Source organism: Eptatretus burgeri, chromosome 1 (assembly GCF_056783735.1).
Source record: "Eptatretus burgeri isolate ZD-2024b chromosome 1, Ebu_testis_v1, whole genome shotgun sequence".
In the NCBI taxonomy this organism is placed as follows: Eukaryota; Metazoa; Chordata; class Myxini; order Myxiniformes; family Myxinidae; genus Eptatretus; species Eptatretus burgeri.
Genome location: NC_140961.1, coordinates 97293302 through 97314960, shown reverse-complemented (window position 1 = coordinate 97314960; position 21659 = coordinate 97293302). Strand labels below are relative to the sequence as shown.

Here is a 21659-nt window from a genome sequence, read left to right as displayed (position 1 = left end):
AATTTATTTTAATCCTTTTCTACATTCAATTGAATAATAATAAACGTCATGGGTCAGGGTCAGGTGGCCGATCATAGCGGGGTTGCATCAGAGCGGGACGTCTTGGTATCCGGTCATCACTGCCAGCAGTTATAAAGTGGCAGTTCTAGTTATGTCTGTTATTAGTTACATAACACACCAGTACACAAACGCCACACAAAATACACAACACAAAACAAGTCTTGATGAGGATCTGCAATCTCTGATTGTTCTTTTCCTTGTTATTATTGCAATGGAATGTAAATTTTTTTCTCTCTTTCTTACTTTCTCTGTTTACTCTCTTGTTCTTGGCATTGTTTATTTATATGTAGACATATTGTTACATTTGTATGGGGGAGGGGGGGGGGTAGATATTACCTTTGAAGATTTAGAAATGTATCGAGCAGTATAGTAGTGTATACCTTCCTAAATGTATAGAGTATACCTTTCTGTCTTGCCCCATTCATGGGTCCTGACATGTGTCTTCGTCACCCTGCCCCTGTGTTTCATCATCTGCCCCCATCGCCTGGTCATCTCTCCAGCCCATGGATCTGCTCCTTCCTCGTCCACCAGCAGAGATGAGGCCTCATCCAGGTTTTCTTGTTTCCCACACCTGTCTGTGCTTGAATCTTGTGTGTGGTGCAGTGTCACCACTCCTTGGCTTTTTTCACAAGATCTTGGCTATTCGTTGTTCACCTTGGCGTCTTGGTTTTCTATAGGTTTTCTTGGCATATAGGTTTTCTATTATCATCGCTTTTCCGAAACCTTGTGAATTCTTGGCTTTTTTCATTGGCTCACCTTGGCATTTATATGAAAATGAGGAGTGGTCACACTGGTTTGGTGCCATAGGTTTCATCGTCTCATTGTGTCTCATTATTTTTTTATCGATACCATGTTCTCCCTTTCTTCCCTTCAACATGCCGTCGTACTCCTCCGTCGTGATTCCACCATCCCCATAGTTCTTTTTATTTATTTGGTTCAGGAAATAGATCCGTTGATTTTAAAAGAATTAAGACCCTTATGTGCTTCTTGCGATCCCACACGCTCAAAACCGCCTTTGCTCAAATGCAGTCCAAGGGAGTAAAAGCCAGTCCGGTCCATCCGTCCAGCATCGGTCTTAATCGGTGTGAACACGACAATACATATACACACTTTGTATTTTTACCCCGTGGGGTTTTCCACCCCCACGGGGTCTAAGCGCCGCTCGCGTTCTCTCTTTTCTTGTGTACAGTTCATTTGAACGTCTATTTCTCCATTATTCGTGAACAGAATCCGATGAAAATTGACAGGCATATACGAGAGTCTAGACACATATACGCAGGCATAAACTGAGCGCAAAGTGCGATTGCGGCCCTTCGGGCCAAGGAACGGCCCATTTTGGCCCATTTCCTTAAAATTGTTATTTGTCGGTTATTAGTGAACGGAACCGAACCAAACTTGACAGGTATATTCTAGAGACCATTCCCCAGGCATTAACTGAGCCAAAATTGCGATTCTGGCCCTTTCGGCCCATTTTCTTAAAATTGTTATTAAAAATTATATATATACTAGTCGTAATGCCCGGCGTTGCTCGGGCTAGCAATAAAGCCCAGTGTTGCCCGAACTTTCTTGCAAATTTCCTGAATAGCTGTTAGCGGTTAGGGTTAGCAGTTAGGGTTAGGGTTTCAGTTAGGGTTAGGGTTAGCGGTTAGGGCTAGCTGTTAGGGTTAGGGTTAGGGTTAGCCGTTAGGGTTAGGGTTAGTGTTAGGGTAGCTAACCCTAACCCTAACCCTAACACTAACCCAAACTCTAACCCTAACCCTAACAACTTGGCATCGCGGAGGTAAACAGCGCCCGGGGCAAAGTGGAAATTTGCGTCCCCCGTAGGCCTTAAACTTGAGTGGATTTGAATGGAAAATCCCATAAGGGATATCGATTTATCGATTTTTTTTCGAATATCGGAAGTGTTATGGAAAAAATTTATAGCCAATGACCTAAGTTGGACCAAAAGCCATAATCGTACCAAATTTGAATGGAATCCGTTGGAGTTTGTGAAAATGCATCAAAACGAATTTTGAGGGGCCTCTTTAGGAAGACAATAATATCATTAGTATATGTGCCAAATCTTGTTTCATTTCATGCAGTAACAAAAATCTGATCGTGGAACAAAGAAAGGGGCGTGCCGAAATATTAATATAGATATATATTAAATGCGCTGGGCGATGTCCAATGCAAAATTAAGTCGCAAACGATGATATGAAACTAGCCTCACTCTTGTGAGGTGTTCTGGTTTCTTTTTCTGATGCGATGAAAATCTTACCAAATTTCAAAACGATGCGTCGTCCGTGCTGTCGCTCACCTGAGAGTTGTACGAATGAACTCCCGCGGGGTATGTTCGCAATTCGAACTTGTTTGTAATAAAATGACCAAAAAGTCTGTCTCTCTCACCTGTTCCATTTTTATATGATCGATATGCACTAATTGCATTCACAGTATAAAACACCAATCGCAACACTTAATAGAAAGTGAGTTACACCTGTTTTAGTTTCATTAACTTTGAAAGAATTTGCCATTTTACATTCACATTGTTGCAGTTTTTCATTGTTGCTTCATGTAGCCTCCCAATGCATGCACACACACACACACACACACACACACACACACACACACACACACACACACACACACACACACACACACACACACACCTTTCCCTTGTTGGTAATGAATTGATACAAAACGTACCTGTTAAACATTCCTTTTATTTTCGATCTGTGTTCAACTGTGGATTATTTTTTCTGATTTCCTGTGAAATCGCAGTTTACAATGCACGGTTGTAATCTGTAAAAGACAACATGAAAAAACATGGAATGAAAAGGTACCACACTGACAGTAGATCAGTGCCTTCATTGAGCAGAAAGAACAACGACAAAAAAAGATGAACCAGGCAATGCTGGGAACACATCATGGAGAGTAGAAAAATTGAATATAATGGATTCATTAATTAGTGTGCAGCACCTGTTTGTTGGTTGTGTCGTATCTGGGAATGCAGTTGTTTTTGCTGACGCAGTTCCTCCCTTTATGTTTGGCGCAAGAATTTGGAATTTGATCAGGATGCTCAAAAACAATTACTTACTCTTTGCAAAACGCACTATATGGTTTATAATGTTCACCGGCAACCTTTCCTTTTCGATGGATCCCCTGCTTCATGTCGCATCCGATGTATGGTACACTCGTTCATGCAACGCCCAGCCTGCGGCAGTTTGCAGACAGGCTGGAAATCCGGACACAGACTTGGACAGCTTACACATGAGTGTGACTGATTCTCTATCTCTTAGCCACCTTTGGTGGAATTTTTTTTTTTTAAGCCACCTAAAAATATAGAGCATGGTCTTCAATGTGTGTAATTTGATGACCAACCAGATGGCAAAGTCAACTTGAGAAGTAGGCAGGATGTGGAGGAGGTGTCCCTCAGTAGTTGTTTTTATTTTGTCTATATCTGTTACAACGAGATAAGAGGCTTTATTAAAAAAAAAGAATATTTAATTGAATTTCAAGAGAATTTCAAGAATTAATCAGACTCGGTGGCTTAATGGTTAGAGTGTCCGCACATGGTCGAACCCCCCCCCCCCCGTCCGAGTCATACCAAAGACTTTTTAAAATGGTACGTGCTGCTTCCTTGCCTGACGCTCAGCATTCAAAAATATCGAGCATGAACACACAACCATATGTTGGCAACCATTGTGCAGGCTTTTCTGGGCCCAATGGCCTCCTCCTGCATTTAAATTCCATGTAAGGGAACATATTATATTCAGTTGCACCCCTGCCGGTTAAAAAGTATCAGTGAATTATTGTGATATTTATTGTCATTCGTTTGAGACGGTGTCTCAACATGATTGTACAAATTAGTCATGAATTTCAAGCTGTTATGATGTCTTTCTGGTGCTTAAGCTGAGGAATTAGAACTAACGAGCGGGTGCAGCATTTCAAAAGTCATTTGTTTTCAAATATGTCTGAACATCTGAGCAGCATTATATTTTATAATGTTTTTTTTGTGTTTTGTTCTTTAATAATATATCTTTTTACTGATAATCCTGCCCAGTTTGAACACTCGTCAGCAGCATGAATCTAAAGGAACGATTTACAAACAAGCATTGGAAAACTGTATTTTCAGAAAAAGTTCAGATGTCACCTGTCCCCCTCCCCAAATCCCAAACTGCAAATCCTTTGTACCCCTTTTTAACACAACTTATCCCAATTCTCTTGCTTGATGGTTACTGTGTTTCCTCCCCTTCTATCTCTCTTCCTCCGTCTTATTTTCCTGTTCAATCCTTCCTTTGCTTGTTGCATCCGTCAGTTCATTACCTTATCGCCCTCTGTCACTTTGCCCTTCCATGAGCCTATATTTTGTAAATGTCAACTTGATGTGCAATTCCATTGCTGTGAATGCATCATTCTGTTTGGCTGAAGCTTTCCTATGTTGACAAACACAAAACCACTCAATGCTGTACAGTATACACCAGGAAACCACGTGCCGTACCACCAATTGTCGCATGGATCCTGACAAATCGGATATGTCTGCCAAACGCAAACTTCCAGCGATCCACAAACAGCTATTTAGAGATAACAAGGGATATTACAATTAAAAGAAGGATGAACCTCCATCTTTGTGCAGCAGTCTCTCATAGGGTTGTTCACACTGCAATGGAATAATCCCGAGAATATTATTACATTCTTTATCTGTACGGGCCTATCTCACAGATGGTGCCTCTCACCCGGTGCCAGGATACGACAATGTAGCTCAACACGCTAACTGTACGTAAACCCGCTATCTACGCCTCAAGATAGTGCTTCTCTGTAATACCCTCCAAAACTGCCCCTTATATTCTGCAATCCATATTTATATTGTTTCTGTCGGTTCCCAACACCGTACATTTCCTAACATCGAATTGCATCTGCCAGTTTTTTGCCCATGCAATGACAGTGTTTCGGCTTTTCTGAATCTGATCACCACCCTCTTTTATATTTTCCATACCGCCGAGCTTGGTGTCATGTGTGAATTTTGAAAGTCTACTCTTTACCCTGCTGCTGAAATCATTCGTAGATCTGACAAATAGCAGTGCTCTCAATACCATCCTTGAATGACTCTATTACTTCCAACAGCTCAGTCCTCCCACCGACAAACACTCTGTGCTTCTCATCCATATAAGCCAGTTTTCCATTCGGTTTGTTACTCTACCATCGACTTTGCAACACCGAACCCTAAAGAACCACCGCCCCTTATATGGCACATTATCAAATGCCTTCTGGAAGTTTCGGCATATTACACCCACATTCCCTCCATCCACCTAATCAGTAACTCTGTCATCGAATTACAATGAATTTGTTCAACATGATCTGCCTTTAGTACACACATGCTGGATACTTTTAATTACTTTATATTTGTCGAAGTGGTTCCGCGTCTTATCCTTCGATGTCTCTAATACTTTCCCCACTACCAAACTTAAGCTAACAGATCTGTAGTTCTTCAATTCCACCATCGAACTCTTCTTACATAATGGTGTTGTTACATTTGCTGCTCACTGTTCATTCAGTATCTGTCTTAACTGGAGCAAACTAATGAAGATATCAGTTAACATCTCACCTATCTGCTCTGCTGCATCCATTCACAGTTTTGGGTGCACATTATTTGGAAGGATGACCCTCAACTGGTCTACAAGTCTCTTCACCTGCACTTTTTGCCTTGTATACTAATAACGGTCTTGCTATCATTCATTCTGTTTAATATTCCCTGCCATATCCTTCATATATCATCTTTTTGCTTGTCTTATTATTCCACTTACGAGTCAGAGTTTACTCTTATACTTATGACAATCTGTAGTCTTTCTGGTTGATTTAAACCATTTAAATGATTTCCACTTTCTCATGAGAAACTCTGTTTTTTATGGCAACCAGATGGAAAAGTCAAACGTATAAGTACCTAAGGCAACCAACATGATCAACCAACGTCCAACGTCGTCGTTTTCTGGCTGAAGCTGCTTCTGCATTTATTACCTCTTCAACCGAATGTGAAGGAGGTAATGTTTTCACCCATTTGTTGGTTGGTCGCGTCGCTAGACTCCCCTTATTCTCAGGTTTTCCGTCTGTCTGTATGTCTGTCTGTTTGTTTGTATGTAATGGACAGCTCTGGAGGCCAGAGGAGTAGACCGATTTTGATGAAACTTGACTGGTAGGTTCATACCAGGATCTAATTGTATCATTTTGAGCACCGTTGCTATGGACGGCACCATTGCCTAGCAACGGGACTTTTGAATTTTTTTTTTCGAAAATCAAAAATCGGCTTCCACGCTTTTATGCGCACAATAATCAACCTCTTTGTCAAAAAATTTCTGTTTGTCTGTGTACAGGATATCTCAAAAAGTTTGGACGGATCCGGATGAAATTTTGTGGACAAGTTCTGTGTGTGACAAGGACAAACTGATGATATTTTGGTGAAGATCCGGATCCGGATCAGACTAATAGAATTTTTAAAGTGATTCTTCACTATTGTGAGATTGGGCCAAAAACAATATATATAGCACGATATCTCAAAAGGTTGTGGACACATTCGGACGAAACTTGGTGGACAGGTTTGGTGTGTCGCAAGGACGAATTGTTTCAATTTTGGTGAAGATCCAAATCCGGATCTGGATGCAAGAATTATTTAATTAAAAAAGTGATTCTTCACTATTGAGAGAAAGGGCCAAAAACGATATAGACCGTATAGCATGATATTTAAAAAATGTAATGGGCTCGATATGTTCTCGTGGATCAAGCATTGCGTGACAGAGGTATGCGCTCTCCCCATTGCCCTTCTAGTTCTGCAATGTGTCCATTTGTTCCTTAAACGTTGCCCATTTCTTTAATGAAGATTGCTCTTCTGTTACCCTGACTTAATCTCTCACACCAAATTGCTTGCTCAACACTTCAAAATCTGCTGAATAAAAATCTCATTGTTTTACTCTGCTATTCTGAACTCCAACTCTTAACAAAAGCCTTGCTCAAACTATGTTGTGGTCTCCAATTACTTACCCACTTCCATCTTGTCCACCACACATGGATCATTTCATCCAAACAAGTCAAACATTGTCCTCCCTTTTGTAAGCTTACCTACAACCTGGTTTAAATAGCAAGGCTGGACAAAAATCGAGAAATTCGCCCATGGCCCGGACCCTCCCTCCCCTTGTACCTGGAACCGGTCTGTGCTGAGCAAATTTAAATATTACTTCTCTGATGAAATCGCATCTCACTCACGATAACTATAGCACAATCCTCACAAGTTACTGTCGTTTCATGCTCCTCCATATATTTTTTATTTAAACTAATAGCTTTGATCTGGAAAATATTTTAACTCTTCTTTTCCTGTCATATGTTTTTCTTGCCTGCTCCGACCACCCTCTGTTCTCTTCTAATATATCCCTTATTCTTCCTCCATTCCCACTCTAAACACTCCTGTACCCCTCCTATTTAGGGTCCGCACTGCTTTCACTCCCGATATGCTTCCTCCTGCTTCCTCGAAGCAAAACCTTGCTGCAAGCTCAATTTTTCCAACCACAAGTTAATATCATTGCTTTACTCTGAATTTTTCGACCTCACCTCTTCTTTGAATGTGAAAAATCGCAATATCTGAACTCTTTGCTTTCAGTAGGCTTTTTACCCCACTCTCTTTCAATTTCTCAGAATAAATTTTACCTATTTTGTTTTCTCCTGCATATACTATGACAAGTTACCAACTCATCCTGCTCTATTCTGACACTACGTGATCCACCCTTTCTGTAATATCAATCACTCCAGCTCCATTGAGGCAGAATACCACTTGATTTTTGCAATCGTTCCTGGAGAAAGCTGAATCGACATAAATATACTTGTTTAGTCTCGAACCAATATCATATCACCTCCATGGTTTCTTCCTTCCTGCCCTTCCGCAGCCCCTCCCCACCTTTACCCATCTGCATCCCCTCCACAGCACTGCCTGCCTGCACATACCTCGTTCACACTTATGCCTGCAAGATTAAGAGCAAATAATCGCCCTAGTGGCTTTTAGGCCGTGGGCTGTCCGCCGCTATCGTTCCGTTTCGTTCCGTGAAAAGGGTGCGATTTATTTTCACTCACAATATGGTCTAAATGATATTTGCTGTAACGTGTAAAAAGTTCTCCATGTGAACAACGCCCAAGTCTGAGCATTAATTAGAAGTTACACGCACTATTTTTCAAAGCGTAATCGGCGATTAACTGCGTACGTTGGCCGAGAAGTCGGCCAGCTGGCGTAGCAATATCAGCTGCAACCAATCGGCAGCCGTATTTTTGTAAACACGGGTACTACTTGTACTGTCATGGCAGCTACCACGTCGGCCTTAACTTAGTGATGTCCTGAGCAAAATCCCAGGAGAAGTCTCCTTTATGGTGTGTTTTGCACCTGTCATTGGTACAAGAACAGAATGTATGTCCATTTACTGAGGTTAGATGGGGTAAATATCGCGAGTGCTTTGGAAAATGGCTAGATTTACCCGTGGAAAGTGGTGACATCGCCCGGTCGCGTTATCACAGTCATGCTGGCATTGGCTTCACCAATATTCCACCGAGTGCTGGTTTCCATCCGATGTGCTGCAGACGGTTCACCGATAAATAGAGTCGGCTTGCGAGTAAAACGATGCTTGCACACTTTTGAGGGAGCTACTGAAGTATCTGCAGTAGATGCTTCTGTTCAAAAGCCTGGTGTGCTGTCATCACCAAAGAAGAGTCTGCGATCAAGATCGGCATTGCCAATCTCTTCACAAGGCCATATCCTCCCACATATTTGCATCATTTGCAAGAAAGAGTCACGTTATCTTAACTGAGTCCATGGGCCAAAGGGTGATAAACTAGTTTAAGCTAAAACACTCCCAGCAGGTACGTACCTAGCTATTTGTTATGAGCTAAATCAAATTTGATCATTTTGATTTGCCATTCTGGCTTTGTTTAAGAATAATTAATATTCTTCCCACATCTTAAGTCCTCAAATTATATTTCAGGACGTCTGATTGAAGCTGCCAAGATGAAAAAAGATGAAAGTGTATTGGTCCACATTAGGAGATCTGATTGTGTTGTTGCTGCAGAAGTCAGTTACCATAAATTATGTTTTGTGCAATACACAAGATTTCTCAGCAAGGACAGAGGGCCGGCAGTCGGTACATCTCCAAGTGAAAGGTATGACTGCATATCACATCAGTTGTGCGAAATAATTCCTTCTCATTTCTTCCTGTGGGACCTTATTCATTCAAACTGACAGATGAATCACTTTTACTTTTCTCACAGCACCTTGTATGAAGAAGCTTACAGAATGTTGTGCCAATATGTGATGCATACAAGAATCATCAACAATGGAGAAGTATTCAGACTGACAAAACTTGTGGATACATTCACAAAAATGGTGAAAAAACGTCATGGTGTCATATTGTCAAATGGCCCTTGGCCACCTTTAGCATCTGATCTTGGTCTATCTGCTGTCAAGGGCTTGGTCCCAGTAGCTTTATACAACTTCTTAGCTTGGGTTGTTGGGGCTTGTGATGAACCAGCCATTGAAGATTTAGTCCGCTTACCCGAGGATGTCGAGCTGAAAATATTTTCACTCTGCCAGGACATTATCCTGCTTGAATCCAAAGGTAAAAAACAAACACCCAAGTCTCTGTGCTTGGGTATGATCATTCGTCATTTGACAGGGTCATCCCAGTTACTGAAGGTGGTGAACAAATTTGGTCATTGTGCATCACGGGAAACTGTTGTCCATTAGGAGACTAGCATAGCTCAACTACAGATCCAGCAGTCTGCTAATTCCATTCCCGCAGGTTTCTCTCGGCATGTGCCAACAACTATTGTTTCGGAATTGTGAGAATAGTTCGAAAACACCGACCAAAGAATTATTCTAGGGGGGGAATGAACAGGACGACGACGCCGATGACGGTTTGATGAAAATAACTAATGCACGGATTCAGTATAACTAATGTCACATACCACAGCTTTTCTTCGACATCCATCTTCCGAGTCCTTCCAGTAATAATCTAGTCGTGGCCTGGCATTTCAGTGACGCATTGCCTTGATGTAGCAGCTATTGTCTCTATGACAAATAAGGTTCATTATATAAGGTTCATTATCCATTCACTTAAGGCTCAGTAAACAAATCCCGAGGACCAATAAGGTTCCACCTTGCCATTGCGAGATATTGATAATTTTTGTTTTGGTTTCCCACCGATGTGTGAATTTCCATTCGTGTTTCAGTGAGATTGACAGATTGTGATACATGGCTTAATCAGTCATAGGAAGATAATTAAGAATTAATTAGTAATTTTGTGAAGATGATTCTGTGTAGTCTTCCCTTGGCAGAATGTGGTGTAGGTTAGTTAACAGCTTCGCTGTTCACATTTCCATTTCTGTTTGCACAGAAAGTGTATAAGATGAGAATGTTATCCGTATTTTAATGTCGAAGTGCCTAATTACTGTCAGAGTATGATGGCGATAATCCATTAATGTTAAGTAAGCAGGTGGTTGTATCCGTACGCGCAGTTTCAAATCTCTAGGTCAGTCGATGTGGAAGATTAAGCCTTGTCAATATCGAGATAATTAGTGATAATAAAAAGATTTGATCTCGCTCGGGCTAAAGTAACGATTTGCATTGTTTATATTTTCCACATTGGCCACCCCAGGACCACGATAGTTCCTAAAGTGGAAGATAGTAGTACGTTCTGTGGTCTTCAGTCATTTCAGACATCTCGGTCGGTATTGGAGGTAGATACAGGCTCGTAAAAATGAAGGAATTCCTCAAAAATCGCTTTTTTTTCTGAATGATGCACCTTGTTGCGGTTTTCATTATCTTGACAAAGTGTTTACATGTTCGATACTTCTGATTCGTGAGCTAAGTTGTTGTGTCTGACGCCCCCGTCGAGTTGAGGCTTGGGAGATGTATATTCGCCGAGATATACGATCGGAAAAATGGGGAAAAAAACGCCAAAATGCCACTTTTCGCACCCTGGCTACCAACTTCGACAGCTCACTGTGCCTTATTGGGCTAAGATCTCGTGGAGAACTTTTGTCCTAATGTCCACCATACACGTGTCTACAAGCAGCCCAAAGTTCACCTCGCACCCCTTCCTCCTCGGAACGAAAAGTGTTTTTAGGGCCTTTTCATAGGAACTGTCCACGGCCTATTTGTGACAAAATTATCGTACAACAAAAATAAATTAAGTGATGATTCTTATTCATAAATTTCTGCTTTTATAAGACAAGTCCAGTCAAAGTGCTTACAACTGTTGGACTACCAAATTCTGTTCACCACACTGCTACCATCCTCACCACAACCACTCCACGCGACCTCCAAAAATCCCCGCAACAACTCATGTTCACATCTTAAATACAAACGCCACTGTTAGGGGCAAACCGCTCCCTCTCCACCGAGAAGTTGCCATCACAAGCAACTTCCACCTTTTCGCTGCAACGCCACGTTACAATCTTTTCGCTGCAAATGTCCCAATCTTCTCTTACCTCTCCACAATAGCCGCAACTGCCACTTATTTGTCGAACGCTCACCACAGCCACGAGGGATGCAGAGGGAACGAGAGACGAGCTAGTTTGGGGCATAACTCAAAGCGCGAACGTGCGCTGGAGTTTGTTCAAGGACATACAAGCAGCGCAGGGATTTCCAGAAATTACCATGTTTGAATGGATACCAGCACACGTTCAGGGTCAGAGAGCGCTTCCGTGAACCATGCCCCCATGTTAATGTTGGAGCTCTGACACATGGGCAGGTCGGCGAGTGACTGAGACCATTTTTCGGTTTCGGAGCCCGGCAGGGAGTGGCCGCGGCAAGGGATGACCACTATGGGCCAATGGGAAGGCTAGAAATCATCAACAGCCCCATTTGATTCAATTATTGGCTCCTCCCCTATCTGGAGCTCATAAAAAGAGCAAACTCAGCTCAGTTCATCAGAATCCCTAGGAGAGAGAGAGAGAGAAAGAGAACTCACCATAAGCCAGACTCGCAGACAGACTTTTGGGGGACTTAACACTTCAGACCTTGCCGAGGAAGCAGATTGTGGCGGATGGTACGGAGAGGGCAAGCATTAGTGCTGAGCGAGAACGCCACGCGTCGGTGTGGTCAAGCATGGAATCACGAGTGGCTACTATGACCTGGGGCTCTTCTCATCTCATCAACACTCAGTTCGGCTGCATTCAGCAGAAACAGTTACAATTACAGATTCTTACACATCTTTCTCTCCCATCTATCTCTCGTCTACTGTGGGCACACAAAGAGCAATCAGCACAGGCAAGTCCCAACCAACTGTTCTTTTCAGAGCGAAGCCACCGTTCTTGGCAGAGTTAACTTTACTGACTCACACCTCACATCTTCCTCTTACATCATGCTGTACCCCATGTTGCACTACACTCCCATACCATAGACCTCTCACTCCCATGACACCCTCAGTTTCTCTCCCTCCTTCCCCTTTCCTTTGCGTTTGGTGCAGGTCCATCAACCACGCCAGGTACTGAGAGGTCACTTATTCTCCACTGCTTCTTATCTCTCTGGACTATCTCTAATTTTCCTTGGTTCACATGTGTGTGATGGCACCTGTCATTCATAAGTTAAGACTGTATAAGCATATTCGGGGTAACTCTGCACTGTGTATTCTATTGTCTTTTTTGTATGTTTTTTGCCGCACACACAAATTCCTTGCTTTCCCCTGATGTACATTTGCAACAAATCCCATTCTGTTCCACATTATTTTCCTCGCCTTGTTAAATAAATGTGCCTGTTAGAAATGAACCCAGCTCGTTGCTGTCTTTTCTCCCGTTGGTCGAGCATGGTCTGCACCAAAGCATAGCTGGGATGTTATACCCCAAAATCTGCTTAATAGCCGTGCATACTTGGCAGCTCCGCTCGGCTGCACCTGATAGGGTAAGTTAAGCAAGTACGTATCAAGGGCGTGATTCTCCAATAAGGCAATCACGTGTTCCTAGTTAAACAGTTGTCAGACAGAGGACACTGGGTCACGTGGTCAAGCCATTGGCGTTTGCGGTTGATTAGCGACCCGCCAGGACACGAAGTTATTCATGTGTGACGGCCTGCGATTCCTGGTGAATCTGGAGTGGAACCAGGGACAGCCCCTCCCTCGTTCCCCCGCAAACCCGGGGCCGTGGCTATATATAAATTTGAAATGCATGGTCTGTCTGTGAAGCCATCTCTCCGTCAGTCAGCCAGTCCTTGAAGCTGTGTGACTATACACCTTTTAATCACATCCTGTTTGAACGATGGTTGCAGACTAAACAAACATTGATAAATTATGTACTATTGGAATGTTCCTTTTCACAGCGAAGCAGTGTGACTATCTGTCTATTAATTATGTACTATTTGAACGTTGATTGCACCCTTACTTCACACACGCACGTCTATTAATTGCGTACAATTGGAATGCACCTTTTGATGCTTTAGACTGCTGAGACCGCTTCGCCTGTTGAAGACCCCCAAGACCCAAAGGACCGAAAAGACCTAAAAGACCTTGATGACCCAAAAGTCCCTGAGGACCCAAAAGACCCAGATGACCCAATAGTCCATCAACCACGCCAGGTACTGAGAGGTCACTTATTCTCCACTGCTTCTTAACTCTCTGGACTATCTCTAATTTTCCTTGGTTCACATGTGTGTGATGGCATCTGTCATTCATAAGTTAAGACTGTATAAGCGTATTCGGGGTAATCTGCTTAATGAGAATGTACCTTAATGAGAACCCTAACCCTAACCCTAACCCTGACCTGACCCAATAGTCTCTAAGGACCGAAAAGAGCCAGAGGACCCCAAAGAGCCTCAAGACCCTTTAGACCCTGAATAGCCAAAAGAACCCGAAAAACCTTTAGACCCCTTACACCCTTCAGACAGAGGAGACAGCTTAGACCCTTGACCATCGAGACCACTTGGACCTGCTTATATCACAAATATATTTCAAATAAATATAATATCACCCGAATCATTCCGCAAAACGCAAAAACGCAAAAAAATCTGAAAACCCACTCCGTGGGAGTACCTCCTGTGCAGCTTCGCTTCGCAGGGCAGCTCACCGGATGACAGGATTGGGGCAAAGCCTTCGGGACCCCCAATCTTTGATAGGAGGGAAACCACGGGGTAACATCCCTGGGTCAGATTGCGGGAGAGTGTGTCGGAGTGGTGCTGAGGTGTTGTCCACCAGACGGCGGTCTCCTTGGGTTAACCTGAGGCGGTCCCTTCGGGTGGGTGCCTGGAATGTCCTATCCCTAAGAGAGGATGATCACCTGTCTCTGTTATCATCTGAGCTCAAGCGTTTGGACATCGGGATTGCAGCTCTCTCTGAGGTTCGGAGACCGGATTGCGGCGAGATAATGGTGGGTGGTTACACCTACTATTGGTCTGGTCGCTCTGATGGTTACCATACCCAAGGAGTTGCTGTAGCTGTGTCCAATAAGCTGACCCCAATGATAATTGAGGTAACACCGGTCAACGAGCGTATTATGAGATTAAGGATTCGTCACTCCTTAGGTGTCGTTTCCCTGGTCTCTGTTTATGCTCCGACTGAGGCGAGTGATCTCACCGTGAAGGATGCATTCTATGCCACACTCGAGTCTGTGGTTGATCAGTGCCCCAGACGAGATACACTTCTAGTCTTGGGGGATTTCAATGCATCGACTGGAACTGTTAGGGACGGTTATGAGGTGTGTGTTGGTCCCCATGGGTCAGGAACTATGAAGCAGAATAGCACTAAGTTCCTTGACTTTGCAAGAAGTCATGGACTTAGGGTGGCTGGTTCATGGTTTCAGCGCCCACAAGCTCATCGCTGGACTTGGTATTCCAACGCTGGCGGTGCGGCAAAGGAGATTGACCATGTCCTCATTGACGGTCGTTGGAGGATGATCCAGAACTGCAGGGTCTACCGGAGTGCTCAGTTCCTCAATACTGACCACAGGCTTGTTGTAGCAACTCTAAAGCTGCACCTTAAATCCTGGAGAATGGTACCATCCCAGCCGAGGCTGGATGTTACCAAGCTCAGGGATGAGAGAGTAGCTGAGGAGTTTGCGAACAGGCTGAGTGGACACTTGGGGGGTCTGGGTGCTTTGGGGGGTCCTGAAGAGTTGTGGAACGCCTTCAAGACCACCATCCTTGATGTTGCCGGTGAATGCCTTGGAGCTCACCGCAGGGCAAAGAAGAATTTTGTCTCTCAAGGGACACTGGATACCATTGACCAGAGTCGCAGGGCCAGGCTGAATGTCAGAGCTGAGCTGTTCAGGGAGCTGAGGCGTAAAACTGTACGTGCACTGAGGGTGGACAAGGAGGCCTATGTGCGAGGAATCTGTGAGGGGGTAGAGCATCACCTGTGGACAGGTGATTCTCGGCCCGCTTACAGGGGAATTCGCGCATTACGTTCATCCAAGCCCATCCCTCGGAGCACTACAGTTCGAGCAGAGAGTGGTAGGCTCTTGACAGAGGAGTCTGAAGTGAAGGCCCGCTGGGCCGGTTACTTTGAGCGGTTGTACCAGGCTGATCCCCCAACTGTCGAGTTGGACGTCAAGGGTGTTACAATCCCTGTTGCTGACCCTTGAATCAACTGTGGTCCACCTACACTTGTGGAAACACGGGCTGCGGTGAACCAGTTGAAACGGGGCAAAGCTCCAGGGATCTGTGGCATCCATGCTGAACTTCTCAAGGCTGGTGGAAATGCTGCACTCGTGTCGTTGCATGCAGTTTTGTGCTCTGCCTGGAACACAGGCATCATCCCAACTGACTGGAAGAGGGGCCTTGTTGTCCCTCTCTGGAAAGGGAAGGGTGATCGCCAAGACTGCAACAACTACCGAGGGGTGACGCTGCTCTCAGTGCCGGGCAAGGTCTTTGCTCGGATAATTCTCGATAGGGTTCGCCACCATCTGCTTGAGCACCAGCGTCCAGAGCAGTCAGGCTTTACACCAAAGAGGTCAACGATTGACCGTATCCTTGCACTTCGTGTCCTCACCGAACGCAGACGAGAGTTTCGGCAGGGGCTGCTTGCAGCCTATGTTGATCTCTGTAAAGCGTTCGATTCAGTGAATCGGGATGTCCTCTGGAGGATTCTTGGTCTTCGTGGGGTGCCACCAAAACTGATCGATCTGATGTCTGAACTCTACTCTGGTACTGAGAGTGCTGTGAAGTGTGGTGGTACCATCTCTGACTTATTTCCAGTTGTTACTGGAGTTCGTCAGGGATGTGTACTTGCCCCCACACTTTTCAGCACTTGTATGGACTGGATTCTAGGGAGGATGTCGGAGAGATCAAGTTGCGGTGCGTCATTTGGGAATGTCAAGATCTCGGACCTTGACTTTGCAGATGATGCAGTCATCTTTGCGGAGACTTTAAACATCCTCTTGGGGGCCCTCGAGGTGCTGAATGAGGAGTCGGAGCCATTGGGATTACGGGTTTCTTGGGTCAAAACTAAGATCCAGGCTTTCGGTGACATCTTGGATGCTGCTGTCCTGTCTGTGTCTGTTTGTGGTGAGGATGTTGAGGTCGTGGAGAGATTCACTTACCTTGGCAGTGATATTCATGTCTCTGCTGGCTGCGAGTCAGAGGTCAATAGACGTTTGGGTCGGGCCTGGGGAGTCATGGATTCACTGGATCATGGGGTGTGGCGCTGCCGGTACCTGTGCGGGAGGACGAAAGTCCGAGTCTTCAGGTCCTTGGTACTTCTAGTCTTGCTCTATGGGTGCGAGACTTGGACTCTGACCAAGGATCTGAGACGGAGACTTAATTCCTTTGGTACCAGGTCTCTTCGGAGAATCCTTGGCTATCGCTGGTCGGATTTTGTGTCCAACGAGCGGTTGCTGAGAGAGACTCGGATGAGATTTGTTACCTGCATAGTCCGTGAGCGTCAGTTGCGGCTGTATGGACATGTGGCTCGTTTTCCTGACTCTGATCCTGCTCACCAGATTCTCTCAGCGAGGGAGTCTCATGAGTGGAGGAGGCCAGTGGGTCGACCACGTGCCTCATGGTTGCAACAGGTTGACCATCATCTCAAGGAGATGGGGATGGGCCTGGCATCTGCCTGGGGGATGGCCAGACGGAGGCCCCTGGAGTACCGGCGGAAAGTGGACGCAGCGACGTGCTGTTCTGGCACATGCTCCCATACCTGACCCTGACCTGACCCAATAGTCTCTAAGGACCGAAAAGAGCCAGAGGACCCCAAAGAGCCTCAAGACCCTTTAGACCCTGAATACCCAAAATAATCCGAAAAACCTTTAGACCCCTTACACCCTTCAGACAGACGAGACAGCTTAGACCCTTGACCATCGAGACCACTTGGACCTGCTTATATCACAAATATATTTCAAATAAATATAATATCACCAATATTACAAATAAATTTGTAGAAAATATATGTTTGTTTTATGATTGGTGTAAATCATACAAACACAGCAAATCTGTGATGTCAATCTCTGCAACAATATGTGGAAAGGCGAGCGTCGCGAGCCGAACCACGCGAGTCTATCTATATATCTATATATCTGTGCAGCATCTGTCACATGTTGTGTTGTCACTGAACGACTCCCTCAAACTTTTATAAAATCGTACCAAACTTTTTAATAACATGGCAATGAGGTGTTTTTAATAACATGGCAATGAGATGTTTTTAATAACGTGGCAATGAGATGTTTTTAATAACATGGCAATGAGTTGTTTTTAATAACGTGGCGATGAGCAGTTTTTAATAAAGTGGCAATGAGGTGTTTTTAATACTGTTGCAATGAGATGTTTTTAATAACACTGCAATGAGATGTTTTTAATAACACTGCAATGAGATGTTTTTAATAACACTGCAATGAGATGTTTTTAATAACGTGGCAATGAGATGTTTTTAATAACACTGCAATGAGATGTTTTAAATAATGTGGCAATGAGATGTTTTTAATTACACTGCAATGAGATGTTTTTGATAACACTGCAATGAGATGTTTTTCATAACATGGCAATGAGATGTTTTTAATAACACTGCAATGAGGTTTTTTAATAACGTCGCAATGAGGTGTTTTTAATAAAGTGGCGGTGAGCAGTTTTCAATAATGTGGAAATGAGATGTTTTGAATAACATGGCGGTGAGGTGTTTTTAATAATGTGGTGCGGTGTTTTTAATTAAGTGGTGATGAGGTGTTTTTAATAAGGTGGCGGTGAGGTGTTTTTAATAATGTGGCAGTGAGGTGTTTTTAATAACATGGTGGTGAGGTGTTTTTAAAAACGTGGTGGTGAGGTAGTTTTAATAATGTGAAGGTGATGTGTTTTTAATAATGTGGAGGTGAGGTGTTTTTTAATAACGTGGTGGTGAGGTGTTTTAATAACATGGTGGTGAGGTGTTTTTAATAACGTGGAAATGAGGTGTTTTTAATAACATACAAATGAGGTGTTTTGAGGAATGTCGCAATGAGGTGTTTTTGATAAAGTGGCGGTGAGCAGTTTTCAATAACGTGGAAATGAGATGTTTTTTTAACATGGCGGTGAGGTGTTTTTAATAATGTGGTGAGGTGTTTTTAATTACGTGGTGATGAGGTGTTTTTAATAACGTGGTGGTGAGGTGTTTTTAATAATATGAAGGTGATGTGTTTTTAATAACGTGGCGGTGAGGTGTTTTTTAATAACCCTGCAATGAGGTGTTTTTAATAACGTCGCAATGAGGTGTTTTTAATAAAGTGGGGGTGAGCACTTTTCAATCATGTGGAAATGAGGTGTTTTTAATAACATGGCGGTGAGGTGTTTTTTATCATGTGAAGGTTTAGTGTTTTTAATAACGTGGTGGTGAGGTGTTTTTAAAAACTTGGTGGTGAGGTAGTTTTAATAATGTGAGGTGATGTGTTTTTCATAAAGTGGTGGTGAGGTGTTTTTAATAGAGTGGAGGTGAGGTGCTTTAATAACATGGCGGTGAGGTGTTTTTAATAACGTGGTGGTGAGGTGTTTTTAAAAACTTGGTGGTGAGGTAGTTTTAATAATGTGAAGGTGATGTGTTTTTAATAATGTGGAGGTGAGGTGTTTTTAATAATGTGGAGGTGAGGTGTTTTAATAATGTGGAGGTGAGGTGTTTTTTAATAACGTGGTGGTGAGGTGTTTTTAATAACGTGGTGGTGAGGTGTTTTTAATAACGTGGTGGTGAGGTGTTTTTAATAACGTGGTGGTGAGGTGTTTTTAATAACTTGGTGGTGAGGTGTTTTAAAAAACTTGGCGGTGAGGTAGTTTTAATAATGTGAAGGTGATGTGTTTTTAAAAACGTGGCGGTGAGGTATTTTTAATAACACTGCAATGAGGTGTTTTTAATAACGTCGCAATGAGGTGTTTTTAATAAAGTGGCGGTGAGCAGTTTTCAATCATGTGGAATTGAGATGTTTTTAATAACATGGCGGTGAGGTGTTTTTCATAATGTGAAGGTGATGTGTTTTTCATAACGTGGCGGTGAGGTGTTTGTAATAACGTGGAGGTGAGGTGTTTTTAATAACGTGGTGGTGAGGTGTTTTTAAAAACTTGGTGGTGAGGTAGTTTTAATAATGTGAGGTGATGTGTTTTTCATAAAGTGGCGGTGAGGTGTTTTTAATAGAGTGGAGGTGAGGTGCTTTAATAACATGGCGGTGAGGTGTTTTTAATAACGTGGTGGTGAGGTGTTTTAAAAAACTTGGTGGCGAGGTAGCTTTAACAATGTCAAAGTGATGTGTTTTTAATAATGTGGAGGTGAGGTGTTTTTAATAATGTGGAGGTGAGGTGTTTTAATAATGTGGAGGTGAGGCGTTTTTAATAACGTGGTGGTGAGGTGTTTTTAATAACGTGGTGGTGAGGTGTTTTTAATAACGTGGTGGTGAGGTGTTTTTAATAACTTGGTGGTGAGGTGTTTTAAAAAACTTGGCGGTGAGGTAGTTTTAATAATGTGAAGGTGATGTGTTTTTAAAAACGTGGCGGTGAGGTATTTTTAATAACACTGCAATGAGGTGTTTTTAATAACGTCGCAATGAGGTGTTTTTAATAAAGTGGCGGTGAGCAGTTTTCAATCATGTGGAATTGAGATGTTTTTAATAACATGGCGGTGAGGTGTTTTTCATAATGTGAAGGTGATGTGTTTTTGATAATGTGGCGGTGGGCAGTTTTTAATATCATGACGATGAGATGTATTTAATAACGTGGTGGTGAGGTGTTTTTAATAACGTGGCAATGAGGTGTTTTTAATAAAGTGGCGGTGAGAAGTTTTCAATCATGTGGAAATGAGTTGTTTTTAATAACATGGCGGTGAGGTGTTTTTCATAATGTGAAGGTGATGTGTTTTTCATAACGTGGCGGTGAGGTGTTTTTAATAACGTGGAGGTGAGGTGTTTTTAATAACGTGGTGGTGAGGTGTTTTTAAAAACTTGGTGGTGAGGTAGTTATAATAATGTGAAGGTGTGGTGTTTTTAATAAAGTGGCGGTGAGGTGTTTTTATTAGCGTGGAGGTGAGGTGTTTTAATAACGTGGTGGTGAGGTGTTTTTAAAAACGTGGTGGTGGTGTTTTTAATAGCATGGTGGTGAGGTGTTTTTATAAGGTGGAAAGGAGGTGTTTTTAATAACGTGCAAATGAGGTGTTTTGATTACGTGGCGGTGGACAGTTTTTAATAACATGACAATGAGATGTATTTAATAACGTGGTGGTGACGTGTTTTTAATAAAGTGGCGGTGAGATGTTTGTAATAATGTGAAGGTGATGTGTTTTTAATAATATGAAAGTGAGGTGTTTTTAAAAATGTGACAATGAGGTGTTTTGAACTACGTGGTGGTGAGGTGTTTGCAATAATGTGTTGGTGAGATATTTTTAATAATGTGACGATGAGGTGTTTTCAATAATGTGGTGGTGAGATGTTTTAATAATGTGATGATGAGGTGTTTTGAATTACGTGGTGGTGAGGTGTTTTCAATAATGTGGTGGTGAGATGTTTTTAATAATGTGACAATGAGGTGTTTTGAATTACATGGTGGTGAGGTGTTTTTAATAATGTGGGGGTGAGGTGTTTTTAATAATGGGGAGGTGAGGTGTTTTAAATAACATGGCAATGAGATGTTTTTAATAACGTGGAAATGAGTTGTTTTTAATAACATGGCAATGACGTGTTTTTAATAACGTGGTGATGAGGTGTTTTTATTAACGTGGCGATGAGGTGTTTTTAATAACATGGCAATGACATGTTTTTAATAACATGGCAATGAGGTGTTTTTAATAACATAGCAATGACATGTTTTTAATAACGTGGCAATGAGATGTTTTTAATAACATGGCAATGAGGTGTTTTTAATAACGTGGTGATGAGGTGTTTTTATTAACGTGGAGATGAGGTGTTTTTATTAACGTGGGGATGAGGTATTTTTAATAACATGGCAATGACATGTTTTTAATAACATGGCAATGAGGTGTTTTTAATAACATGGCAATGAGATGTTTTTTAACAACATGGCAATGAGGTGTTTTTAATAACGTGGCAATGAGATGTTTTTAATAACATTGCAATGACATGTTTTTAATAACATGGCAATGAGGTGTTTTTAATAACATGGCAATGAGATGTTTTTTAACAACATGGCAATGAGGTGTTTTTAATAACATGGC

At 42.7% G+C, this 21659-nt stretch overlaps 1 protein-coding gene across 4 annotated transcripts in view; it reads right to left on the bottom strand.

Annotated features, from left to right (window-relative positions):
• Positions 1–21659, bottom strand: part of LOC147035010 (uncharacterized) — a 102903-nt gene that overhangs the window by 62151 nt on the left and 19093 nt on the right. For 3 of the 4 annotated variants that reach the window (XM_085892444.1, XM_085892419.1, XM_085892424.1), the window contains exon 2: positions 2743–2838. The exons of the other annotated variant lie outside the window; for it this stretch is intronic. In XM_085892444.1, coding sequence (XP_085748570.1) covers positions 2743–2753 — 11 coding nt within the window. In that variant the 5' untranslated portion in view covers positions 2754–2838. The remainder of the gene's footprint in view (positions 1–2742; positions 2839–21659) is intronic. 4 annotated transcript variants of the gene reach the window in all.